The 21,052-nt window shown below is 38.8% G+C and overlaps 1 protein-coding gene across 1 annotated transcript; it reads right to left on the bottom strand.

Moving 5' to 3' along the window:
• Nucleotides 1-597: 597 nt before the first annotated feature.
• LOC111605818 (dysbindin-like) lies at nt 598-19,257 on the bottom strand. Its single transcript, XM_023324645.1, has 5 exons — nt 19,046-19,257; nt 18,892-18,938; nt 2,492-2,644; nt 2,260-2,403; nt 598-1,095 (listed from the first exon to the last, which is right to left on the bottom strand). The coding sequence occupies exons 2-5, from the start codon at nt 18,932-18,934 to the stop codon at nt 818-820; spliced, it is 618 nt and encodes a 205-aa protein (XP_023180413.1). The 5' UTR covers nt 18,935-18,938; nt 19,046-19,257; the 3' UTR covers nt 598-817.
• Between the last annotated feature and the right edge of the window lie 1,795 nt (nt 19,258-21,052).

Below are 21,052 nucleotides of genomic sequence, written 5' to 3' on the forward strand. Positions count from 1 at the left end.
GGAACTGCAGCTCCGAGGAGGAGCTTCGTCCCACGAAGGCGGAGCTAGATCCACCCAGGCATTTTAGCTGAATGGTTGCTACGGGAGATTAAAGGATTTCTCAAACATGCATGAAAAAAATCAAGGCAACACTCCAGATATGCTTTTTTGTATAAATTAATAACACAATATGATGTAAAGCTAAAAAAGAAGTTGGTTTAACATACTACTGCCCTTTGATAATGTAAATGAACACATTTTCAGTGCTTCAAATTACTCTTAAGCCTATGTTATCTCTTTTTGTCAGTGTGGATACATGCTGACATGATGGCCTGCAGAAAGCTCTTTTGTGGAAAAAGCCTTTTTGAAGTCTGACTGTAGCGCTTGTGAGTTTTGCCTGGAGCGCATACTTTTTAATTGCGGTCTGAGGCTGAGCACATTCTCACATTAATCCTACAAAACCAGAACCGGCTCCATTACCGCCTTCCTTTATTTTCAGTACAACACACAAGTTGTAAAATGCCAACTTAAGCAAGTCCTTGTTTGCTTTGCGGCGTCTCGGTGCTTTGCTTTCTAAATGGAATAAAATAAAAATAAAAAACGATAGAATTTCTGTCGTCTCTTGTTTTAGAGTTTTATTAATACTGTACAAAAACCATTATTTTTTTCACACTGAAATGACAAGAAGGAAGACCAGTCTAAGCAGAATCGGCATATTTACACTCAACACATTCTCAGGCCCGCGCTATAAAAAGTACACATCGGGTTACCATGGAAACCTACGGGGGGTCAATTAAAAAGTCTTTTCTCAACAACGTCCTCTGTTAAAGCCTCCGCGTTATTTCGTACGGGAGGTTTCTTCGCAGTAGGAGCGCACACTCCGAGCTCTCTGCTCTCCTTCCCCCGGCGACACGCCTCTCTCCGCCGCTGCGCCGCTCGGCGTCTCCTCGCTGTCCGACCCGACCAGAGGGGTGTCCCCTCCGTTGACGTTGGCGGCCTGGCTGTCCGAGGAGCAGTCCGAAGACGTGGAGGACATGCGGGACTTGCCGTCCAGACGCTCCAGGACGTGGCGGAACAGCCCGTTCCTCACGGCCGCCTCGTCGCTGCTGTGGCCTGCTAATGTTTGGAGGTAGGAAGCACAATGTTACTGGTGGTTCAAAGTCGCTTTTATTTTTTGTTTTGTATGAGCCACACTCTAAAAAAAAAAAAAAACGGCTATATGGGCATATTATAAAACATTTGAGCAACATTTAGTTGTCTACTGACTTAGTCAAAAAAATATATTTTGAACTTACTGCAGTAAGTCATGTCAAATTTTTTATTAATTTTGTCCCATCTGTTGAGTAAAGTAGGGATTTTAGGTTTGCACTTAAAAACTGAAACATGAAAAAGGCGGGAGTGGAAACAATTTCCCAGGGTGCTTAGCGGCATGTTGTAATGTCCTGCGTTGCACCATTAGTGAGGTGGAAATGTGTTGCATGCCTCCTATATGGAAGAGTGCTGAAGACATTTAAAAGTAAGAATTCTGACTTCATTCTCAGAATTTTGACAGTTTCACAAAATTCTGGCTGATCTCAGAATCATTTTTGTCGGAGTTCTGGCTTCAATCTTTTGAGGGAAAAAAAAGTCTGAATTCTGAGATAAAAATCTTTTATTTAAAGTGCTCATTGTGGCAAATGTCAATTTAAATACAAATAACAGCAACGATTGAGGAGGAGAATGTCTTCTAATGTTGCTTAAGTCCAGCTCAAAATAATACACTGACCCAACAAATATTTTGCTTAAGTACTTTAATAGGGATGCTAGAAATACATGTAATTTTCTATAGGGATAACGTAAATTTTTGCTATATTTGGTGACATATTGATCACTAAATACTGTCAAATGTAGTAAATTAAGTAATAAAAATCAGTTGTTAAACACATTTTTCAGTAGGTCATTGGTAACTTTGAAGTTAAAGCCTATAAATGTTTTGAATTTTATTTAATTATGCCCTTTGATACTTTCAGCTCAGCTTTTCAATCTGGTTCACATAATACCTTTAGTTAATCTACTCAATTGATGAGTAGATTAACAATTTAAGAAAACTTAAATGGTTAAGATGTAATTAAAAACATAACTTACATTTACTTACTACAAATGTTTTGTTCCAACCAATCTGAGGGCATTCAAATAAACTCAATATTTTTACTTGTAAAAATGTTATTGCATGTTACTAAATTTAATTAGGGTATAATTTTTTTAGAGTGCATTACGATCCAGTTTCAATAGTTTTAATACCCGGCAGCGGCGAGGACAGCAGCCCCTCCTCCCCCACGGAGCTGAAGAACACATCCACCGGGTCTGGGTCAGAGAGGTCGATGAGCTCCATCTGGTCCAGGAGATCCACGTTCACCTCCATGGAGGAGATGCTGCCGATGGGCGCTGTAAAATCAGAAGAAAAATAACCAAAAACAATTAGAAAATTTTTATTCGTGGACGCAGAAAGCCCTCTACGAAACGTCCAGCTTACGTCTCCTGTAGTCTCTGATGCACAGGTGTGCCGAGGACAGGTAGACGTCCACTTCGTGCTGGAAGACCTCCTCGAAGAATCGCTGTCGCTCCCTAAGCTTGAGCTGCTGCGCTGACTCCATGTCTGGAGGCCTCTGGGCATGCTCCGTCTCTGCTGGGAATCGCAGGATGCAGCAGGACAGGAAGTCAGACGTTGCTGCAGCACATTTCCCATTTACAGGTTTAATGTCAACAGGAGTGATGTGACTCACTGCCCAGGGCAGCAGTCCATTAGGGAGCGGCACGGAAACAAAAACAAAACATGTTTCTGCAAATTACACCGTACCAATCTGTTATCTGGTACTGTATTGTCATCTCTTGGTGATTGACGATTGGTTGCCCGCGTGTGAGTCAGAAAATAACTAACGACGCTCAAGTTGGCACACGGCTCAAGGACAAACAATCTGGAATCACTTCTGTCAAATTCGAACTGGATTATTCTTCTTCAACAAAGACTCTTAAAAACACTTTCAGATTACTGAGACTTTTATTCTATTTTTGGCAACACAAAACATTTGCATTTTCCAGAGCTGTTTTGACATCGGGGCGGGGTTTGTCGCTTGTCTAAATACTTTGTTATATGAACAGATTGCATGGGCATCAGAAAATCGTCACCTTCCTAAAATAAGTCATTTTTTGCTAAAAGTGTTTTTTTTGTTGTTGTTGCCTAAGTTATCTTTAGACAGTAAAGAGGTTGTGATTCTTTTTTCTTTTCCAAAATCATTTTAGGCCATTATTTTAAGATGACTAAATGTAGCTTGCTACTAGTGTGTATAAAGTTCATGAGAGGTTCCTGCTTGTCTTCTAATGACTCACTGTCAACAGACCTCTCTGCTTGTTCTGTACATCCTTGTGTCTTGACTCCTGACCAGTGCATTGCTGAAAACTCATTTCAAAGCGCTCACAGCCCAGCAAGCCAGAAGAGGGCGACATTGAGCTGTAGCCTAGAACGAGATTTATATTCCTTCTTCTGTTTCTGTAGAAAGTAAGCACTAAATATGACAACGCCAGGCATAAAGTGATGCGCATGTTAGCAGTTTTATTTTTTCCGCTACTCTGTAAGCATACATCTATGAAGAGCCAGCGTTTTTAAGTCCCCTGTATTCATCATTTGTATGAAAAGCTTTACCGAGCGCATGAACGGAAATTAAAGACAGCCGCACTCTGCTCGCCCACACATTTTCAGTCTTGCTGTTAAGATTCACAGGGCGAACTGTGAGTCCTCTCGCTAAGTTAATCCTGTTTGAGGAAACCGGGTGATCCCATTTTCCTCCTCATCAGCATCACTGTAACCCGAACCGGAGTTTAAGTGGAGACCAGGCTGAAGAGAACCGAGGTTCTCTCTTTTTAGATTACTAATCTTCTATTGAAATAAAGACAGGTAGATAGTTGAACTGAGATCTATGAATCAGTGGATTTACTGGCAGCTGCTATCATCAGATGAGTGTCTGAGATCCGAGCAGCGATTCCAGCCCGCAAACAGGGATTGAAGTAATTGGATCAGCCGTCTGATTCATGTCTAAACTGGGAGGAAAGTCAAGCTTATCTAGTCAGCGTAGGGCTTAGCGACCTAAAAATGCACCGGCGAGTGCAATTTAGACCGGATGAGTCATCGCTTGTGTCAATATGAGGACGCTCCTGTGATGGCAGGTTTTCTGTGCTACTTTATTAAGTCAAAGTAGCACAAAAAGTGCTGCAAAAGAAAAAGAAAAAAAGAATCCCTCTTTGGAAGTGCTAAGGCAGCAAAGCTGATCTAAAAGAGCAACAGGTTGGCCTGTCTGGCGTGCTGCATCAGCACAGTGCTCCCCATGAGTCACGGCCAGGCGCACATCTGCGACGGCGACATGACAGGAGCCTGTCGCCGCAGCTCCTGTCTGAGCTGACAGCTTGTTGACGGAGAGAAACAGAGAGCTTCACAAGGAAGACTGAGGAGGACATTTTAAAAACCCCAGGGTCATCGGAAACAACAATCAGCTGAACCTGCTTTCTGCTTATTTACATCCGTAATAAGGAAATATTCATTCCTGCTCACTGCGTAGTCAGGATGTGCGACACTGGGAATTTTTGTATCGATATGATAGGAAGTAAATACAGGGCTAGTATCGCCGATACTGATACCAATACTTAAAAACAATAATTAATGAATAATTTGGTGATTTGACTTCAGTTAGTTGATTATAAGTGTTATGAAAAGTGTTTACTAACTACAATAGAAAATAATTTAGCAGTATAGAAATAACTGAATTTCCTTATTATCGTCTACTATGCACTTACTATAACTGAGTGTGTAACTAATCTGCCAAAATAAAAATACCTTTTCCCCCTCAATAGTTGATATTCAGCCATATCGACTATTGATATGGTCGATATGGCCATATCTATAACTATAGATATATGTCTATAGTTCAGACATATATCTTTACATAAATGTGTATTTTGAAGTTCCACTAATATATTTTTTCAGCTGCCTGAATAGATAATGATAAAACTGTGCTTATGGTGTCTACCAGAACTTAACGAACCCAAATAGCCACCCCACCAGTGAGTTTAAGTTCTTGTCCCAGTTACTAGCGGACAGAGCAGTGGGGTGCTACATGGGGAATTAAACCAATTGTATTTGAAAGAAAGCAGACATTTTGAGTGTGAACATTATGGAGGTATTTAATCCTTCTTTCCAAATGTAAACGTTCGCTCTTGGTATGAACTCTATGAGGAAATTTGAGGGATTTACTGGACATATGTAAGAGGAAACAAAAGTATCAATCTTATCACGCTAGTGTCGACCCGATACCAATACTCACCTTGGTATCGATATTTAGATTGATACCCCCAGCCTTACTCGGTGGCGTCAGATTTTATACGTTGAATATTAATGTTCTTCAACATTTATTAATGTTGAAAGAAGTAGGTTGTAATTGTCTGCATGAAGATGGAGGTGGATTTAGACCAGCTTCTTTTAGTTCAAATGGAACCCGGTGTTTTGATGGGTTGACTTGCAAAATTAGGATTGGCCTAATTTTGAGTTAAGACAACCCAAATATGGATACCAAGACACCAAATGGATACCGAGCAGAACACTGTGAATTACACACCCTCGGTCCCAAAAAACATGCACCATTCAGAACAGCAGTGTGTGAGTACAGCATACGTCAAAGATGTTCCTCAAAATGCCCTTAATTTGTCCACGTTTAGACCCATGCAACAAGCTTTTCAATACACCAGCATACATGGTAAAGTAGGAAACAGTGCAACTCAAACTACTACAGCTGGAGCGCTCATTTGACTATAATATGTACAAATTTACTCTTATTACTCTGACATTAACAGGTGTGGACTAAGATGGTCATGTTTTATTTTGCTTTTAATAAATCAGTAGTGTGTAGACTTAAGCTGGACATAGTCTTTTTTTTTGGTTAGTGGTTGGTATTAGACTTAAGTTCTTTCCTCTAAAAGTTAAAGTTAAGATGTTCATTTTACATGTTGAATCTTTTAAAATTATTTTAATAAATATTTACCCTGATATTTATGCTGAGAAAACATAACTCTCCTTTATTTGAGGAAGCTTAACTCTGGGCAGATTAAAAATATCTTTTGGGAAGGTTTTTGAGAATCTTAATATTGATTTTTGTTTTTTAAATAAAACTTAAAATAGGTCATCAATGATACATATTTTAGTGTGTATACTTAATCAAATTTGTAATCTGTGATGATTTGCCAGTGTCAGAAAGAGCAGGAGTTTCATAAAGAGACATTTTCTTAATTTTTTTTAAATATCTGATATATACAACAAGTGAAGTTAACATACCTACTTTGTTGTGCTGTAAAATGCATAACACCGCCCCTTTAAGTATTCTAGAGGGACATTTATAATTGTTACACGATCACAAACACAGTTTTCCTCAGAGCTGTAACGGGAGGTGAGGGTTGCAGGGTTGACAAAGCGATATGTCTGACACAATAAGAAGCGGCCTGCTTGACATGTGACTAAATGTTTGCTGCGTCCAGCTGAGAGCAGCGTGCCGGAGAGAAAACACAGGGTTTTGTTTTGGAAAGCAGCTAACCTGAGCTGGATTAAATTGATTCTCTTTAAGGCTGCAGGTTTAAATATAGCTGCTGCTTATCCTGGAGTGTTTTCCCACCCAGTTAAACACTGATTGATCACGCCATTGATTGTTTCCACTGAAAGCCTAATGCCCCAGGGCAGCTAAAGGTTAGTTACAGACGTATATCCTCACATTGATTTTGCTTCCTCATCCAAGAGTTCGTTTTTTTGGCCACTGGCGACCCTGGTGACCCCTGAGTAGCCCAGGAATTCAAGTGGGCAAATCTTCAGTAAAAAAAAAGAAAAAAAAAAAAGGTGATGAGATTACATGTCTATTGTACATCAGTTCCACACAACGAAGTCATTAGTTTCATGGTGGAAGGAAGGAAGAATGTGAAAGATTTCATTCACTCAGTCTTTTCTGGCTCTGTTTTTCTCCCCCTCATCTTTCCTTCCTCTCTCTCACCCTGGGACTTGAGAAGCAGAGGTCCATAAGACCAGCTGGACACACAGAATGACTGGAACAGACAGAAAAGTGTTTGCTGCAGACGGAGGAGGCCGGATGTGTTTGCATGCCACCCCGTCTCCCCACATAAAGACAAACCCAGATCTTCAGCTCAGGCAGCAGGCAAATAAAGGGCCCTTTCAAGGCAAACACAAAGGCAGAGATGTAGCTGAATGGGACTGACTGCTCTCCTTAAAGATAATGCAAGTTCCTAGAGTGGGTAATTTGGACAGATTTAAAAAAAACAAAAAAACACTAAAATTCCAGACAGAGTGACCGGATAAAAGTAGAGAACCTAGCAAAAGTCTTCATGTCCCTTGAACTTTTCCCCATTACTTTTTCCACATAATGTGTGTGTTTGTTTTTTTTTGTCAGTTTTATGTCATTGATTTTATTTTATTCTTTTTGCCAAAAGTATCTGAAAAGTGTGGAGCGCTTTTGAAGTCGATCCCCCCTTGAGTCCAAGCTCTTCAGAACCGCGACTCGCTGTAGTTACATCTGTATGTTTTTGGTGACGTCTGTAGATTGAGATTTTTCTTCTTTGCAAATTGGCTCAAGACCAGTCCGAGCTGCAGTTTTCAAACAGATTCTCAGTTGGATTCAGGTCTGAACTTTGACTGGACCAACACATGAATAATGCTTTGATCTGGTTTATTTCATAACAGCTCTGCTGGAAGGCAAACCTCCATCTCACTTTCTAGTGTTGTGCAGCTTCTAACAGGTTTTCTTCAAAGATTACCCTGTACTTAATTCGCTCCATCGTGCCATCATCTCTTCCCTGTCTTATACAATAATACGCTTTTGCATCGGGACTAAGTGGTTTTTTGGCTGCATCGAAATTACTGTAATGCAATTGAAATAATTTTTTCGCATCACTCGAGTCATGTGATCCAACAATTGGATGCTACTACTGCTGGAAAAACGAAGAAGACGACAGGAAGTGGTATGAAAATGACGGAGCGGTGTGTTTTTTAATGACTTATCCTGTGAACAAATTTATTCACATGTGATTTTAATTGCGTTTTTTATTACATGGAAAAACCGTAATTACAACATTTTGTTTTTTCATCATCATCAGTGGAATATTGACAAAGTTTTGCGCAGGTTTTTAATGGAAATGCATCAACGATTTCATTAACCCTGGGATTAGAGTACACACAGGTCGACTCTTTACTTGTTTTGTGAACTCTGAATTAATTGGTGATGTTGAATTTTACTTGCAATCAGAAACAGTCTACACTTTTCCGTACTTAGCTACACTTACTACTATTTATTAAATCTATGGCAAAGAAAAAAAAAATCAGAGTAAAATACATAAGCTTGTTCTAACGAGACGTTTGAAGTAAATGGGTGTGAATACTTTCGAGAGGCAGCGTGAGTGCGCCCTTGTTGGGATTAGCATGAAGAGCCTGAATTATACTGTTGTCACATTTTCACAAAAACTGTGTCATGATGAGGCTGACCACATGAAAGGGCTCAGCACAGCATCTGAGAAGTAAAACCCATCATCCCTTTTTGATCATTTAGAGCTCAACTAAATCTCGTCATCTCCTCACGGCACAGCTTCAAGTACACGTACTTAAATGAAAAAGAAAAATCAGGTCACTCTTTGTGTCTGTTTAATGTGTGGATGCCGCATGTTTCTCTTCCCCCTTGTTTTCTCTTTCTTTTTTTCTGTGAGGAGCCGCCCGCTGAGATACCAGGTTAGAACCGTCAGCTGCCGCAGCAAAGCATTGATCCCTGAGCTAAATGAAGAGATAGGAGGGCTCGGTGTCGCCCACAGGCTCCCATTAGGCCCATCAGTGAGCTGGAGGAAAATGTGAGCTCACATGAAGCTCCCCTGTGACAAAGAGAGGGAAGGTCAAGGCCAGAAGCAAACACTTCTGTGGAAACATTTTCCCGTCGTTTTGGAACAACAGAAAAATATCGGCGGAGAATTAAAACTTCTGGGAATCACTGCTTTCTTCTCCACTTTAATTACAGAGTAGCTTGCCACACTCCAACTTTTGTTCTGTCTGAGCTGGGAAGTGGTTTTCCTACCCAAGTGGATCAAGTCATCCACTTGACTTGAAGTCATCTTGACTTGAATGATGCCTATATAAAAGGCCAATTCAAAACAAAGTATTTGGACTTTTGTTATAGTTCTTGGTACACCCAGTTCCTGTCTTAAAATTTGGATTGTTACAATAAAGTTAATATGAGCGCTTGTGATGGTACCAGTATTGGTACATGTGTTGTCAATATGGGTGTTTTCACCTGTTAGTCTAGTAAACTGGGTTCGTTTGGGGACAAAAATTGCAACACTTGCTACATTTTCAGCTAGTCTGGTTCGCTTTCACACTGCACTGTGCCAAACGATCCAAACCCTTTGAAAAATCTGTTCTCCTCTTCACCTGTGGTGGCGCTGCACCTAGTACCACTGAAGGATGCGACACTAAAACATCTGAAGAAGACCAGTGCAACTTTCTACTTTGTAAAATGTGAACAAAAATGGAGCCATATTTAACTTTGGGTATGAGGTTATCACTCTGAATCTCCTCTGACCAAAAGCACATGGGTCCAGTTACGGTCCCACAGTGTTTAGGAAACTCTGGATGTTTACATTTCTGGTGGTAGGGTAGGATAGAAAAGGGTTTTAGAACTTGATGACCCAAAGATGCTACTTTTTACTCCAGTATTTTCACAGAAGATTGTTTTTTTCCCCCCCACATTTACCAAAATCAAAGGCTTGACTTTCATTGATTTTATTGTAACATGGTGTTGTAGCAAATTACTGATACAGTCCAGGGCTTTTCAAAGTGTGGGGCGTGCAGAAAAAGTAACTGCAAACATTTAGCCAACGTCACCCAGCCTATGTCAGAAAAATGGACTGATTTTTAGTTACTAGCGCTACAGTCAGTAAGGAGGCAAAATAAGAATAAAAAAGATGAAAGTATGACCACAATTATTTAAAGTGGGGGTTTTTCATGGGTTGGATGTGAACATGCTCCACTGCTATATAGTTGTCTGCAAAGCACTGGGAAAGTCTTTTTCCAAAACCCTAAATGAACTGTGGCCAAACAGAGGGTAGTTCATACTTTTAGCACTTTGAAAACCCCTGATATAGTCCAAAGCTTTTTACAGCTCTCTGTTATTTTTCAGTCTCTTACATTTTTAGAGTCCATATACGGAGGAGTGAATGATCTTTTCTGTGACCTCTTAGCCGGTCCACACTCCAGATTTTGAAACATGGGGATCTACCTGAGGTGGAACCTGGCCTTGAATGCCCTGGGCGTCCTGTCCAAAGATGAAAAGATTGCATCACTCTTTGACCTTTGTCCTACCGCAAGAAGTCAGGATACAGACGCAGGCCTCAAAGCAGTTTGAGACCAAAATCCCTCTGCACTGCTCCCTTCCTCTCTCCTTAAAAATGAAGTGGAGCAGTCAGACTTTCATTCTCAATTTTTTGGCCGGAACACTAAAAAAGCTCCCGCTTTACAAGAATCGGGTTGCAAAGTTTGTGAATTATTAACGACCCCTGCTGATGCTTGGTTATATTTGGGGGGGTCTTTCCACCGTCATATTAGCTCAGGCTATGTTTTCCGGGACAAAGCTGTGTCCAGCACCGTCCATCAGCGCTGACATCATCAGCGGGAGGCCTCTTCTTGGTCCCACCATGACTGACAATAGGGCCGTTTATAGGACGTTGTCCTGTCCCAGTCCCCTCCACACGTCCACCGGCAGGCTGTCGTGAGTTCTGATTAACACAATAGGCTTTACCAGATGATAAAGCTCTGATCCATGTTTGTTTCCTGCACTGGCAAATCCTCTTAGGCAGAATGGTTACTGCTGAACAGCAGAATGACTGCATTTAGCTCCAATTGCCACTTGTTTCAAACAAAGTTCATGGTTGGTCTGTGGGGAAGAGCCAGTAGGAAGTTCTCTAACTTTAATATGTTTTGGAAACAGAATCATTCAGTTGTCTAGCCCTGTTGCAATAAGCAATAAATCAATTAATTGCATGATATATTAAAAAGAGCTTAATTATTTCCATTTGTATGGTTTATAATTGTTCTCTTAAAAACCTTCAGTATCTCTGGTTTATTGGTCTCAACTAGTCCCTTTTTTGATGGACAATATTTGTTGTTTCTGTTGTTTATTTTGGACATTTAAAATGTCTTCCAGTTCCATTATTAAATGCTCATTGGAATTTAAAGTTTACTGATCTCTGAGAATATTATTTTTTGCAATATTATGCCATTTTCCATTATATTACTTGAAAATGGTCTCAAAACAACAGTATTATCGTTTATCATAATAACTTCTGGGACAATGTATCGCCCAGCAAAATTTGTTATCGTGACAGGCCTGGTTTTATTCCAAACCAGAAAAAAAGAAAAAACACTATTGTGAAAAACTAGTTGCTATTTCACAAGCTGCAACCCAGACCTGATTACTGCAAGAACTGCAGAACAAATATTTTATATGCAGCGTTGCTGAAATAATTAAGACCGCTAAGAGATCTCATAAAGCTGCCTTCCAGTGAGGTTTAATTAAAGCTAGTTTACAAAAACCAGTGGTGTTAAAGTTATCACAAACTTTTAATGGTAGCAAAAATAGCGCAAAAAAATTGAGCCTGGTTGATTTAAGTACCTTTATCCATTCATGAAAATAATTATTTCAAAATTTATTCAGGTCTTAGTTTTACCATCTTTATCTGACATCAAAATATGCCTTATGATCAGAAACATTTAAGTTTGATTTTTTTTTTTAAAAAAAAAGCAGGAGCAGAAGATATATGTAAAGGAGCAAGAATGTTTTCATACCAATGTATGTATAAAAGACTTTAACTTTTTTTTTAAATTCCCACACCATCATGTTTTCCTGGGTTGCATATTCTGGTGTCTGCTGTTTCGTTTCCTAGTACTTTTGAAGCAGCTCAAAGTTATTTTAACACAACCCAGGAGAACGAGAGGAATGTTCTGTTTAACCAATCACAATGACTCAGACGTTTTTTCATTTTGATTTAGATTGGAGTTGGAAGGTTTCACATTGTTATTGAAAAACAATAACAAGTAAGTAATTCCACTTACTGGAATTTACTAAAACAGCCAAAAAGAAAAAAAAACACACTTGTGTAACAGTGATTAATAAACAGATGAGCAAACTGTGTCTTTGTCTCAGAAAGATTGAGCTGACATAGTTGAAATTTCAAATATTACAGCAAGAACTGTCAAGAAACTATTTAACATGAAATAGTTTCATGAATGGATTGCGGTAAAAATGTTCGAGGAAGAAATACAAATCGTTAATAAAAATCTGTAGAGGGGTTGTAATAACTTCAGCTTTTTTTCTTTCACAAAATGGCTGTGGCTTTTGTAGAGAAGAGCTGGCCGTTTGAAAAATGTCAAATTTTGATGAAAAACTTTGATGTTGCAGCTGCAGTGAGGTAACGCAGTGAGCAAACCAAAAGAGCAGGGCAGTGAAACCACAGCCCTGAGGTTTGCCTGTGGTGGCTCTTGACCTTAAGCGTCACTGTGTCAGGAACAAGATTTGGTGATGGAAGTGATGAATTGAGAGGACCGTTCAGTCTTTCACACAGTGCTCTCTGGCCAGGTCGCTTCATACTTAACAAGAACTGAAGTGCAGAACTCCTGGGAGGTCGTCATCTTCCCTCCCACTGCAGCTTTTGTTAGTTTTGTGACTCACTTTTTTTTTTCTGACACTTATTAACTTCAGAAGCAAGTGTTTGGTCATATAAGTGCTGAATCAGCAGTCAGCATGTCTGATCACTCTGGACAACCACAGAGACTGTGATAATCCCACACTGTGAGCCTGGCTTCAGGTCTCTTTTGTTGCTGTGTATAGTCAAGTTTCTTAAGAATTCAGTTTATTTTGGTACTATCTGATTTAAAAGATTTTTTCTCAATTTTTGGGGGAGAAAAAAACCATAAGGAAATGCAAGCCTTTTTCTTTTTTTCTTTTACCTCAAATTGCAAATTATATTACATTTAAATGAATTCACAATTTAAAAGTATGAAAGTTTTCTATGAAAGTTTTATTTCTGATGTTAGGAGGAGGTCGTCCCTGAGGTGGGGTCACATTTTCAGCTTACTCTTAACCAACAAATATAGATTTTACTGTAGTCTGAATTGAAACTTTGTGAAGCAGAGAAGCAAACCCATCTCAAATTTATTCACAGAATCTACTTCTCAAATAATTAAAAAAAAAAAAATTCCAAGTCCCAAAAAATAAATAAATGCGTCCAACTAACTCACGTCACTGTCATATACTGTAGTCAACATATGGCATTCATTGTTGTCTTAGCAACAATGAATGCCAAGACTGATGCTTTCTCAAGTCACATCCTGCCCGGGGCCCTGCTTACCCTCAGACCGGCCCTGTTTCTAAGTAGTGGTGTCTGAGTTCACCTGCATTAAAGTATTTAGTTTAAATTTAGGTAAGTTTTTGACATAAAAATATTTAATCACACAATTTACCATTCAAGAAAAACACATATAAATAAAAAAAGAGGCCTTATTTATCATCAGAGTCCAAATATTAAACCAAGTCATAATTTAGGGTATGTCCTGATAAGGCCTTGTGCAACACTTTTCATGACCCCGAGTGGAAAATAATGTTGTGATCAAGTTTAAACTTTATGGTCAAACATCATGGATGGACCTGGATTAATCCTTCGGATCTTTACCTATATACACTGCTCAAAAAAAATAAAGGGAACACTCAAATAACACATCCTAGATTTGAATGAAAGAAATATTCTCATTGAATACTTTGTTCTGTACAAAGTTCCATTTGCACAACAGCAGGTGAAATTGATTGTCAATCAGTGTTGCTTCCTAAGTGGACAGTTTGATTTCACAGAAGTTTGATTTACTTGGAGTTATATTGTGTTGTTTAAGTGTTCCCTTTATTTTTTTGAGCAGTATATATTTTTTGCTTGTCTTTCTTTTTACTGTGGACACCCTAGAGGAGAATAATGGGTGCAGCTGATCTGTTTCCATGGGACAGCAATGTTTAAACTTCTCAGTTAAACTTATTAAATCGTTAATTAGTGCTTGTTAAGCAGAATTACACGCAGTGACTAAATAATCACTCGATTGTCACAAGACATTGCTTGCGGCAGAGCAATTAGGGTGTAATCTAAGCATTGATCCACGTTATCTTTATTGTAACAATCATTCATGCAAATATATCCTTAGGCATTGCTGGCAAGAAGAAGCCAGCTATTATTTATTTTCTTAAAAATAAAATATTTCCCATTGTGAAACCTGAAAACAAAACTCCAGGTGTGGTTTAAGTGATGTAGCCAGGGTTGTGACAGATAGATTTAAAGAAGCAACTTCAGAGAAATATCACAGAGAATCCAGCTAGATTAGAAAAAGTAAAGCAGCTTCAATTCAAAGCTTGCTTTCAATTTCTCGAAAATATCTTATAATTTTCCAGAAGAATCAAACAAAACAGTTCTTGTGTTCTTGGTCACATTCTGAACAAGAGGCCCGCCTTTTGGCACACACAATTTTTTGAGCATCATGGAAAAAATGTGTCATTTTCAATGCAATATTTTGCAAGTTTTCCACATACGTGATTAATTGGAACCACAATAAATATATTATGAATGACAGCAGACCTAATGTCATGTCTCCTTCAGCAGCTGCTATATTTTCATAAAATGATTTATATGCCCCAGTGGCTTCCTAAGTTTTGATAGCTTTGTTTATAGCAAGTTCAGCAGCACTGTGTAGACCTTCACTTAAACACTGAGCAGTGCAAATATGCTTCACATTTTTCTTCACAGTGCCTCATGTTACTGTTCATATCCCTTGATTTTTTTTTTTTTTTGTAGTGTTTCACATCACAACCTTTAATGTATTTTATGGTAGTCTTATGTGATATTTGAGCATAAAAAACCTGGAACGTGTGGCATGCATTGTATTCAAGCCCCGTATAGTCTGATGCCCCAAAATTAAATCAATTAATTGGTTAAAAAAATAATTTTAAAAATTTATTATTAATAATAATAATAATAATAATGCAGATGTTTTATGAAGAAGCAGGAGAAAATTTAAAATTTTTTGAAAACCATAAACATTCCTTCTACTTTACAATTATCACCCAGCATTTCAATAAAATCCATCGAAGTTAGTGGCTGTAACATGACTTTTGCAAGACTCTGTAGCTTGTTCAATAATTTATTTTTACTTCTACTGCGCAAGTCTTAATCTCCTAAGCAGAAAAAGCATAAAACACGGCAACAAATACCTCAATGTGATCTGGGAGAGTTATGCTAAGCTATGATAAAGGTTTTCATCCTCTGTTTTATGCTCATTAGGCAGCATCTCGCGTCTCGGCGCAGTATCAAGCTCCTTCCCTCCAAACACGGCACAGTGGATCTCTCCGGCTCATTCACACAGAAATCAAAACGTCATGCAGCCGAATACACGGGAAAAAACAGGCACAACAACAGATGGGCGATGCCTTCTCCAGAGCCAGAACCCTGATCCATTTCAGTCTCGTGAAATCTCTGGACTCTTTGGGACTAATGCAGTTTCAGGCCCTATCTGGGTCGCTTCGTCTCTGAAAACAGACTGCGACGAGTCGATTCTGACGAGATCTGCAACCGCAATCCCATTAAGAAGGAGAGATCTTTGTCTGTAGTTGTGCTTTGATCCCAATCCAACTTTACCTGTCAGTGTGTGTGTGTGTGTGTGTGTGTGTGTGTGTGTGTGTGTGCGTGCGGGCGTGTGCGTGCGGGCGTGTGCGTGCGTGTGTGCGTTCCTGACAGAGTATGACCTGTTCATCTGGTAGTACTCAATATGACTTAGAGTGATAAGTCAACATTCCTTTCAGATTTTTTGGCACTTGAAGTTCTTTGTTCCGTCTTACCAGAGAACGTCAACGCAAAGGCAGTTATTAAAACACCGGCTGAGCCGTCACACCGGCTCCCATGAAAACATGAAGCACAAAGGGAGCTTAGTCTTTACAACAATACTATTGTAAATGACTTTAAGATCTATTTCCAAAGTAAATATACGAAGGAAGCACCATCACTCCCTTGTTGACAGAAACTGTTATGTGTCTAATGCTGGCTTTACTCTGTTAGGATACGTTTAACCAAAAATTGGGGTCAAGAAGTGTGACCTACATTATTGGGATGGACACAAACAAGCAGCTCATCATTCTTACTAGGCGGCCATTTTGCACTATACAACAATTTGATAAGACAGAAAAAATGCTAAGGCGGTAAAATAATGCCGTGGAATGATATAAATGGACAGGTGGATTATGTTCATTACTTTACACAAGAGAACCAGTTTGTTCACTGAACATCACATTAGGCTTTTAGCGCCAAGTGTTCAGTGATCCTAATTAAACAAAACAATTGTCAAACAATAAAGTCAATATACAGTACAGACCAAAGGTTTGGACACACCTTTCTAATTCAACGGGTTTTCTTTATTTTCATGACTATTTATAAGGCAAGAAATCCCACTTATTAACCTGACAGGGCAACACCTATGAAGTGAAAACCATTTCAGGTGACAACCTCTGGAAGCTCATCAAGAAAATGCAGAGTGTGTGCAAAGCAGTAATCACAGCAAAAGGTTGCTACTTTGAAGAAACTAGAATATAAGGGGTATTTTCAGTTGTTTTACACTTTTTTGTTTAGTGCATATTTCCACATGTGTTATTCATAGTTTTGATGCCTTCAGTGTGAATCTACAATGTCAATAGTCATGAAAATAAAGGAAGCTCATTGAATTAAAAGGTGTGTCCAAACTTTTGGTCTGTACTGTAGGTATGCAAGGTAGTGTTCCTACTTAATATTTCTCATAAATGTGTTTCAACAAATTAATGTTTTTAGTTGCATTATTTAAAAATGTACGTAAAATTACTCTCTTTTACTTATTGTCCCACGCATAATGTCAAAAATGTGTCAAAGTAATAAAGAAAGTAAAGTCTTTGTCTTTCACTGTTGATACGTTGCTGTTTTGTGACGTTTGTGAATTTGGTAGAATTCACCGTGTCGTACTAAATCAGAAGGGTGTTGACTATATTTGCCATAACTCTGCCATAATTTCCACCCCTGCTTATAATCGGAACATTTTGGCTAACGCCTTGAATCTGATCAAACCAAAGTTTTAAAAAGAAACTTACAAGGTAGGCGTTTGCTTTGAAGGTTGGCCGAGGAGGAGCTCATGATGCTGGGAAACTGCCATAACGTGGGCTTCTTGTTTTATTTATTTCCAATAATTTAAAAAAAGAATTTGCTAGTTTAACAAAATAATCAATCAGGTTGTCTTAACCCAGCAGCCTCTTTTTGTGGTCCATTTCAATTGGCAAAGGTAAAAAAAAATAATAAACACATAGACATGCAGACAAGTTTCTTATAATCAGGGGTGGAAATTAGCACCCGCCACCGGGCAAATTGCGGGTAAAAGTATGAAGTGGCGTGAAAATTTTAAGCAACGCACCGCCACTGTGGCGGATTGACAATTTAAACAAAAAAAAGCTGCATTCAGTTTGAACTTCTGTCCAGGGGAGGACTGACCGTCTGGAGTCCAGACTGATGCATTTACTGTCCATGTCTGGCGGCCCTAGACTGTCATAATATAACAAAAAAATTATATTGAATCTAATTTTTATCGACCGCGACAGCCCATTGGCTGATTTTATTGACGGACATTGGGCTTATCCAATGAAATCCCTCAGTCCTCCTTGGCCCGCCCCTCCCCTCTGAGGTTATAAATAGAGCCATTTCAGCTAACGGTCGCTGCTAACAGGAGTCCGAGAAAATGAGGGGATACGAGACGGGGCGGGTCAGAAAAACTTGCTACAAAAACTAAAAAGCGCATAAGCCCATTCAGAGAAATGTGTCAGACTAACCGATATGTTAATTACCATACTAACTTTGACCGTTGGAAGAGATTCAGTAGCGGACAAGGAGAGGAAATTAGCGATTCAGGGGCTTTAATATCGATGGAGGATGATGATGAGAGAGACGTGACCAGGGACAGATTGAGGAAGAGTTCAGGTTAGCTGCTGCTGCCCGGTAAGAAGGAGTGAAAGTGTTCATAAAGAAAATGTTTCATGCAGGCAGGAAGGCAGGTGTATGAGAGGGAGAAGCTAACTCTAAGCCCCAGGTAGTAAGAAAAACTCTGGAGTAACACAAGAATGATGATGATGGTGATGATGGCGGCCCGTGGAATTAATAATGAACACCTTCTGAGATATTTTAGTAGTAATTGTTCATTTCAATAGAAAACGTAATAAGTGAGGGAAAACAAATAAAACAGTTAGAAAACAGTTATTGATACAATTTAAAAATATTTAAAAAATGACTAGACACATCTTTAATAAATGCTATCAGGGAGAGTTGTTGCCAAAATGTGGAAATGTTCAACATATGATTGCAAGAATGTTAGGGTTGTTTAGTTAAAGTTTGCCGTTAGTGATTACTTCAAATTAACTTATTGCACTATGACCCTGTTAAGGTGTCCATGCTTTGTATCAAATTATTCTGTATAGGCTATATACATCTGTATGGTAAACTTATTGTCAGTAAACTGGTTTTCAGAGAGTCAAGCATAAATCATACGTTTTCTATCATTTGCTTGTACTTGTGGGGTTTGTAGTCGAAAGACAAAAAAATACAGTGGCTGGTGAAATGTCTGAGTGGCCGGTAAAAAAAAATTCTCTACTAGCCACTGTGGCTGGTGGAGAAAATGTTTAATTTCCGCCCCTGCTTATAATCGGAACATTTTGGCTAACGCCTTGAATCTGATCAAACCAAAGTTTTAAAAAAGAAACTTACAAGGTAGGCGTTTGCTTTGAAGGTTGGCCGAGGAGGAGCTCATGATGCTGGGAAAGTTGTTGGAAACAAAACCATCAGTCAGACGTGACGACAGGGTGAGGAGACGCTACCAGGCAGTCAGAGTTGAACCAAAATCCTGACGCGCATCCCCCACCTCCTCCGCTCTCTGCAGCCGCTCCAAAGTATCCGGATATAGATCGCCTCCCCGCTGGTCCTTCTTCCCTGCTTCTCTCCTTCCTCCCCGAGGGCAGCGTGAGCCACTTGGATGAGAGCGAGGACAACTTTGTGGCTCTGTTGATTCGACCAGCTGACCAATGACTGGGAGGAAGGAGGAGCTGGAAGAGAGCAAGGAAAGCAGGGAGAGGAGGGAGGGAGGAAGGGATTTATTTAACAGAGTGGAAAATACCAAGGAGGAACAGACACATGCCTCTGTTATTTTTGTCTCTCTGCTCCCCTTTCCTTTCCTCTCCTTCACCTCCCTATTTGTGTCTTTTTGTCCTCTTCTTCTCCTTGTTTGCTTGTGTTTTGAAATTGAATCCGCTTGAGTTTCACAATTTGATAACCGTTATTGTTTTCCCCTTTTTTAAAAAAAAAAAAAAGTGGGAAAGTTAAAAATGTTAGAAAATATTTTAACTATGAAGGAAACAGAAGAAAATGACTTACAATTCTGTTATTGTGTCTTGGTAGATATTTGTCTAGATTCTTTTATCATACATTCAAATCTGCTGTTAAGTCATAAAATACTCTAGTTTATTTATTAAATCAATCAGTTCTGATACAAATATTAATATTTAATCTCATCTAGTGATTAGACAAAATACAAAGATGCTGGTAGGAGAGTCTTTTCATAATTTGCACCATGAGGCCACTCTGTCAGGAAGAAGGTGTTTCCAAATGTGCAACAATCCAAACCCTAATCTCAATCCCACAGCACAACTGGAAAGATTTGTGTGAGCTAATAAACCTCAGTTAATTACACAAGTTTTGTCAGGAGGAGAACTTCTCAATTTGAAGAAAAGTTGCAGACGTGTTGTATTTTTTATCAGGCATATGCAAACTATATATGATTTTCTCAAAGTTAGGCTGCCGACATAAACTGTGTTAAGAGGCCTTGTCTAGTCTTGCTACAGGAAGGCCTGGTCACCCAACATGTTGATCGGGTTTTGGATGTGGCTGTTATATTTATATATCTTTCCCTTCTTAAGAGTAATTTTAAACATCGCAGCTCAGTGTTAGAGTTGAAAGCCCCGATTTTTAGGCTCCTAAGCTGTTGAACTCTTTACAAATGCAACGTCTTTCATGACTTTCATAATATTTTGAATGTTTCCTTCTTCATAATAAAGCTTCCCTTTTGTCTGAAGAAGTACAGTACGGGTGCAACAACCAGTTTTGTTTGTGGTATATGGTTTTGTACACCTGTGGTTATATAATAAATAATTTTAGAACCAGGTGAAACCATGTTATTATGTTGATACTAGTAAGGGAGAATTGTTCCAGTATCAATGAATGGCAAAGTTTTAAAAAGTTACAGTTTCAAAACAGCTGAAATTTGTCCTGCTTCTTCAGTGATTTAAAGTTATTTTAATGAAATGTCGAACAAAGTGCCAAAGAGACGAAGGTTTCCTATATCTTTAAGTAACACATGTTAAAAGATAGACATTAAAATGAGAAATAACTGAACTAACTAAATAATTGCTTAAATAATTCACAGTTGTATTATTTTGGGAGTTATATTCTTTTTTTTTTTTATCATGTATCCAGTACAAATGTAAATAATTGTATTAATGTTTCAGCTTATGATAAATACATTATTTCAATAATCATGATAGTTTTGTTTATTTATTCAGTCCATTAATTTCCAAGATTAATCAAATTTTCACATACAAATTTACTTAAAGAACTTGGTGAAAAATTGTGGCACTTTTGGTCCCGGATAGAAACGTAAAAAAACCCCCCGTAAAAACAAAAGAAAGAAAATAAAAACATACTGCTCACTTGTCGCCACCTAGTGGACAAAATATGTTATTTCCAGACTAAATTCCACTCAGGAGTTTAAAGCTTCATATTTGAAAATCTCTTTTTTTTTCTTTCTTATTCCAAAACACAGCACTGAGATCAACGAGAAGCTGTCACGCTGTCTTGTTTCAGTTACGTGGAGGAA

The sequence above is a fragment of the Xiphophorus maculatus genome, chromosome 20, assembly GCF_002775205.1.
Source record: "Xiphophorus maculatus strain JP 163 A chromosome 20, X_maculatus-5.0-male, whole genome shotgun sequence".
NCBI lineage: Eukaryota > Metazoa > Chordata > Actinopteri > Cyprinodontiformes > Poeciliidae > Xiphophorus > Xiphophorus maculatus.

Coding starts and splice junctions, on each gene's coding strand:
- LOC111605818 (XM_023324645.1), bottom strand. CDS start 18,934: ATGAGCTCCTCCTCGGCCAACCTTCAAAGCAAACGCCTACCTT. Junction 2,404..2,491: donor CATCAGAGACTACAGGAGAC/GTAAGCTGGACG, acceptor CTGATTTTACAG/CGCCCATCGGCAGCATCTCC. Junction 1,096..2,259: donor GCTGTCCTCGCCGCTGCCGG/GTATTAAAACTA, acceptor TCCAAACATTAG/CAGGCCACAGCAGCGACGAG.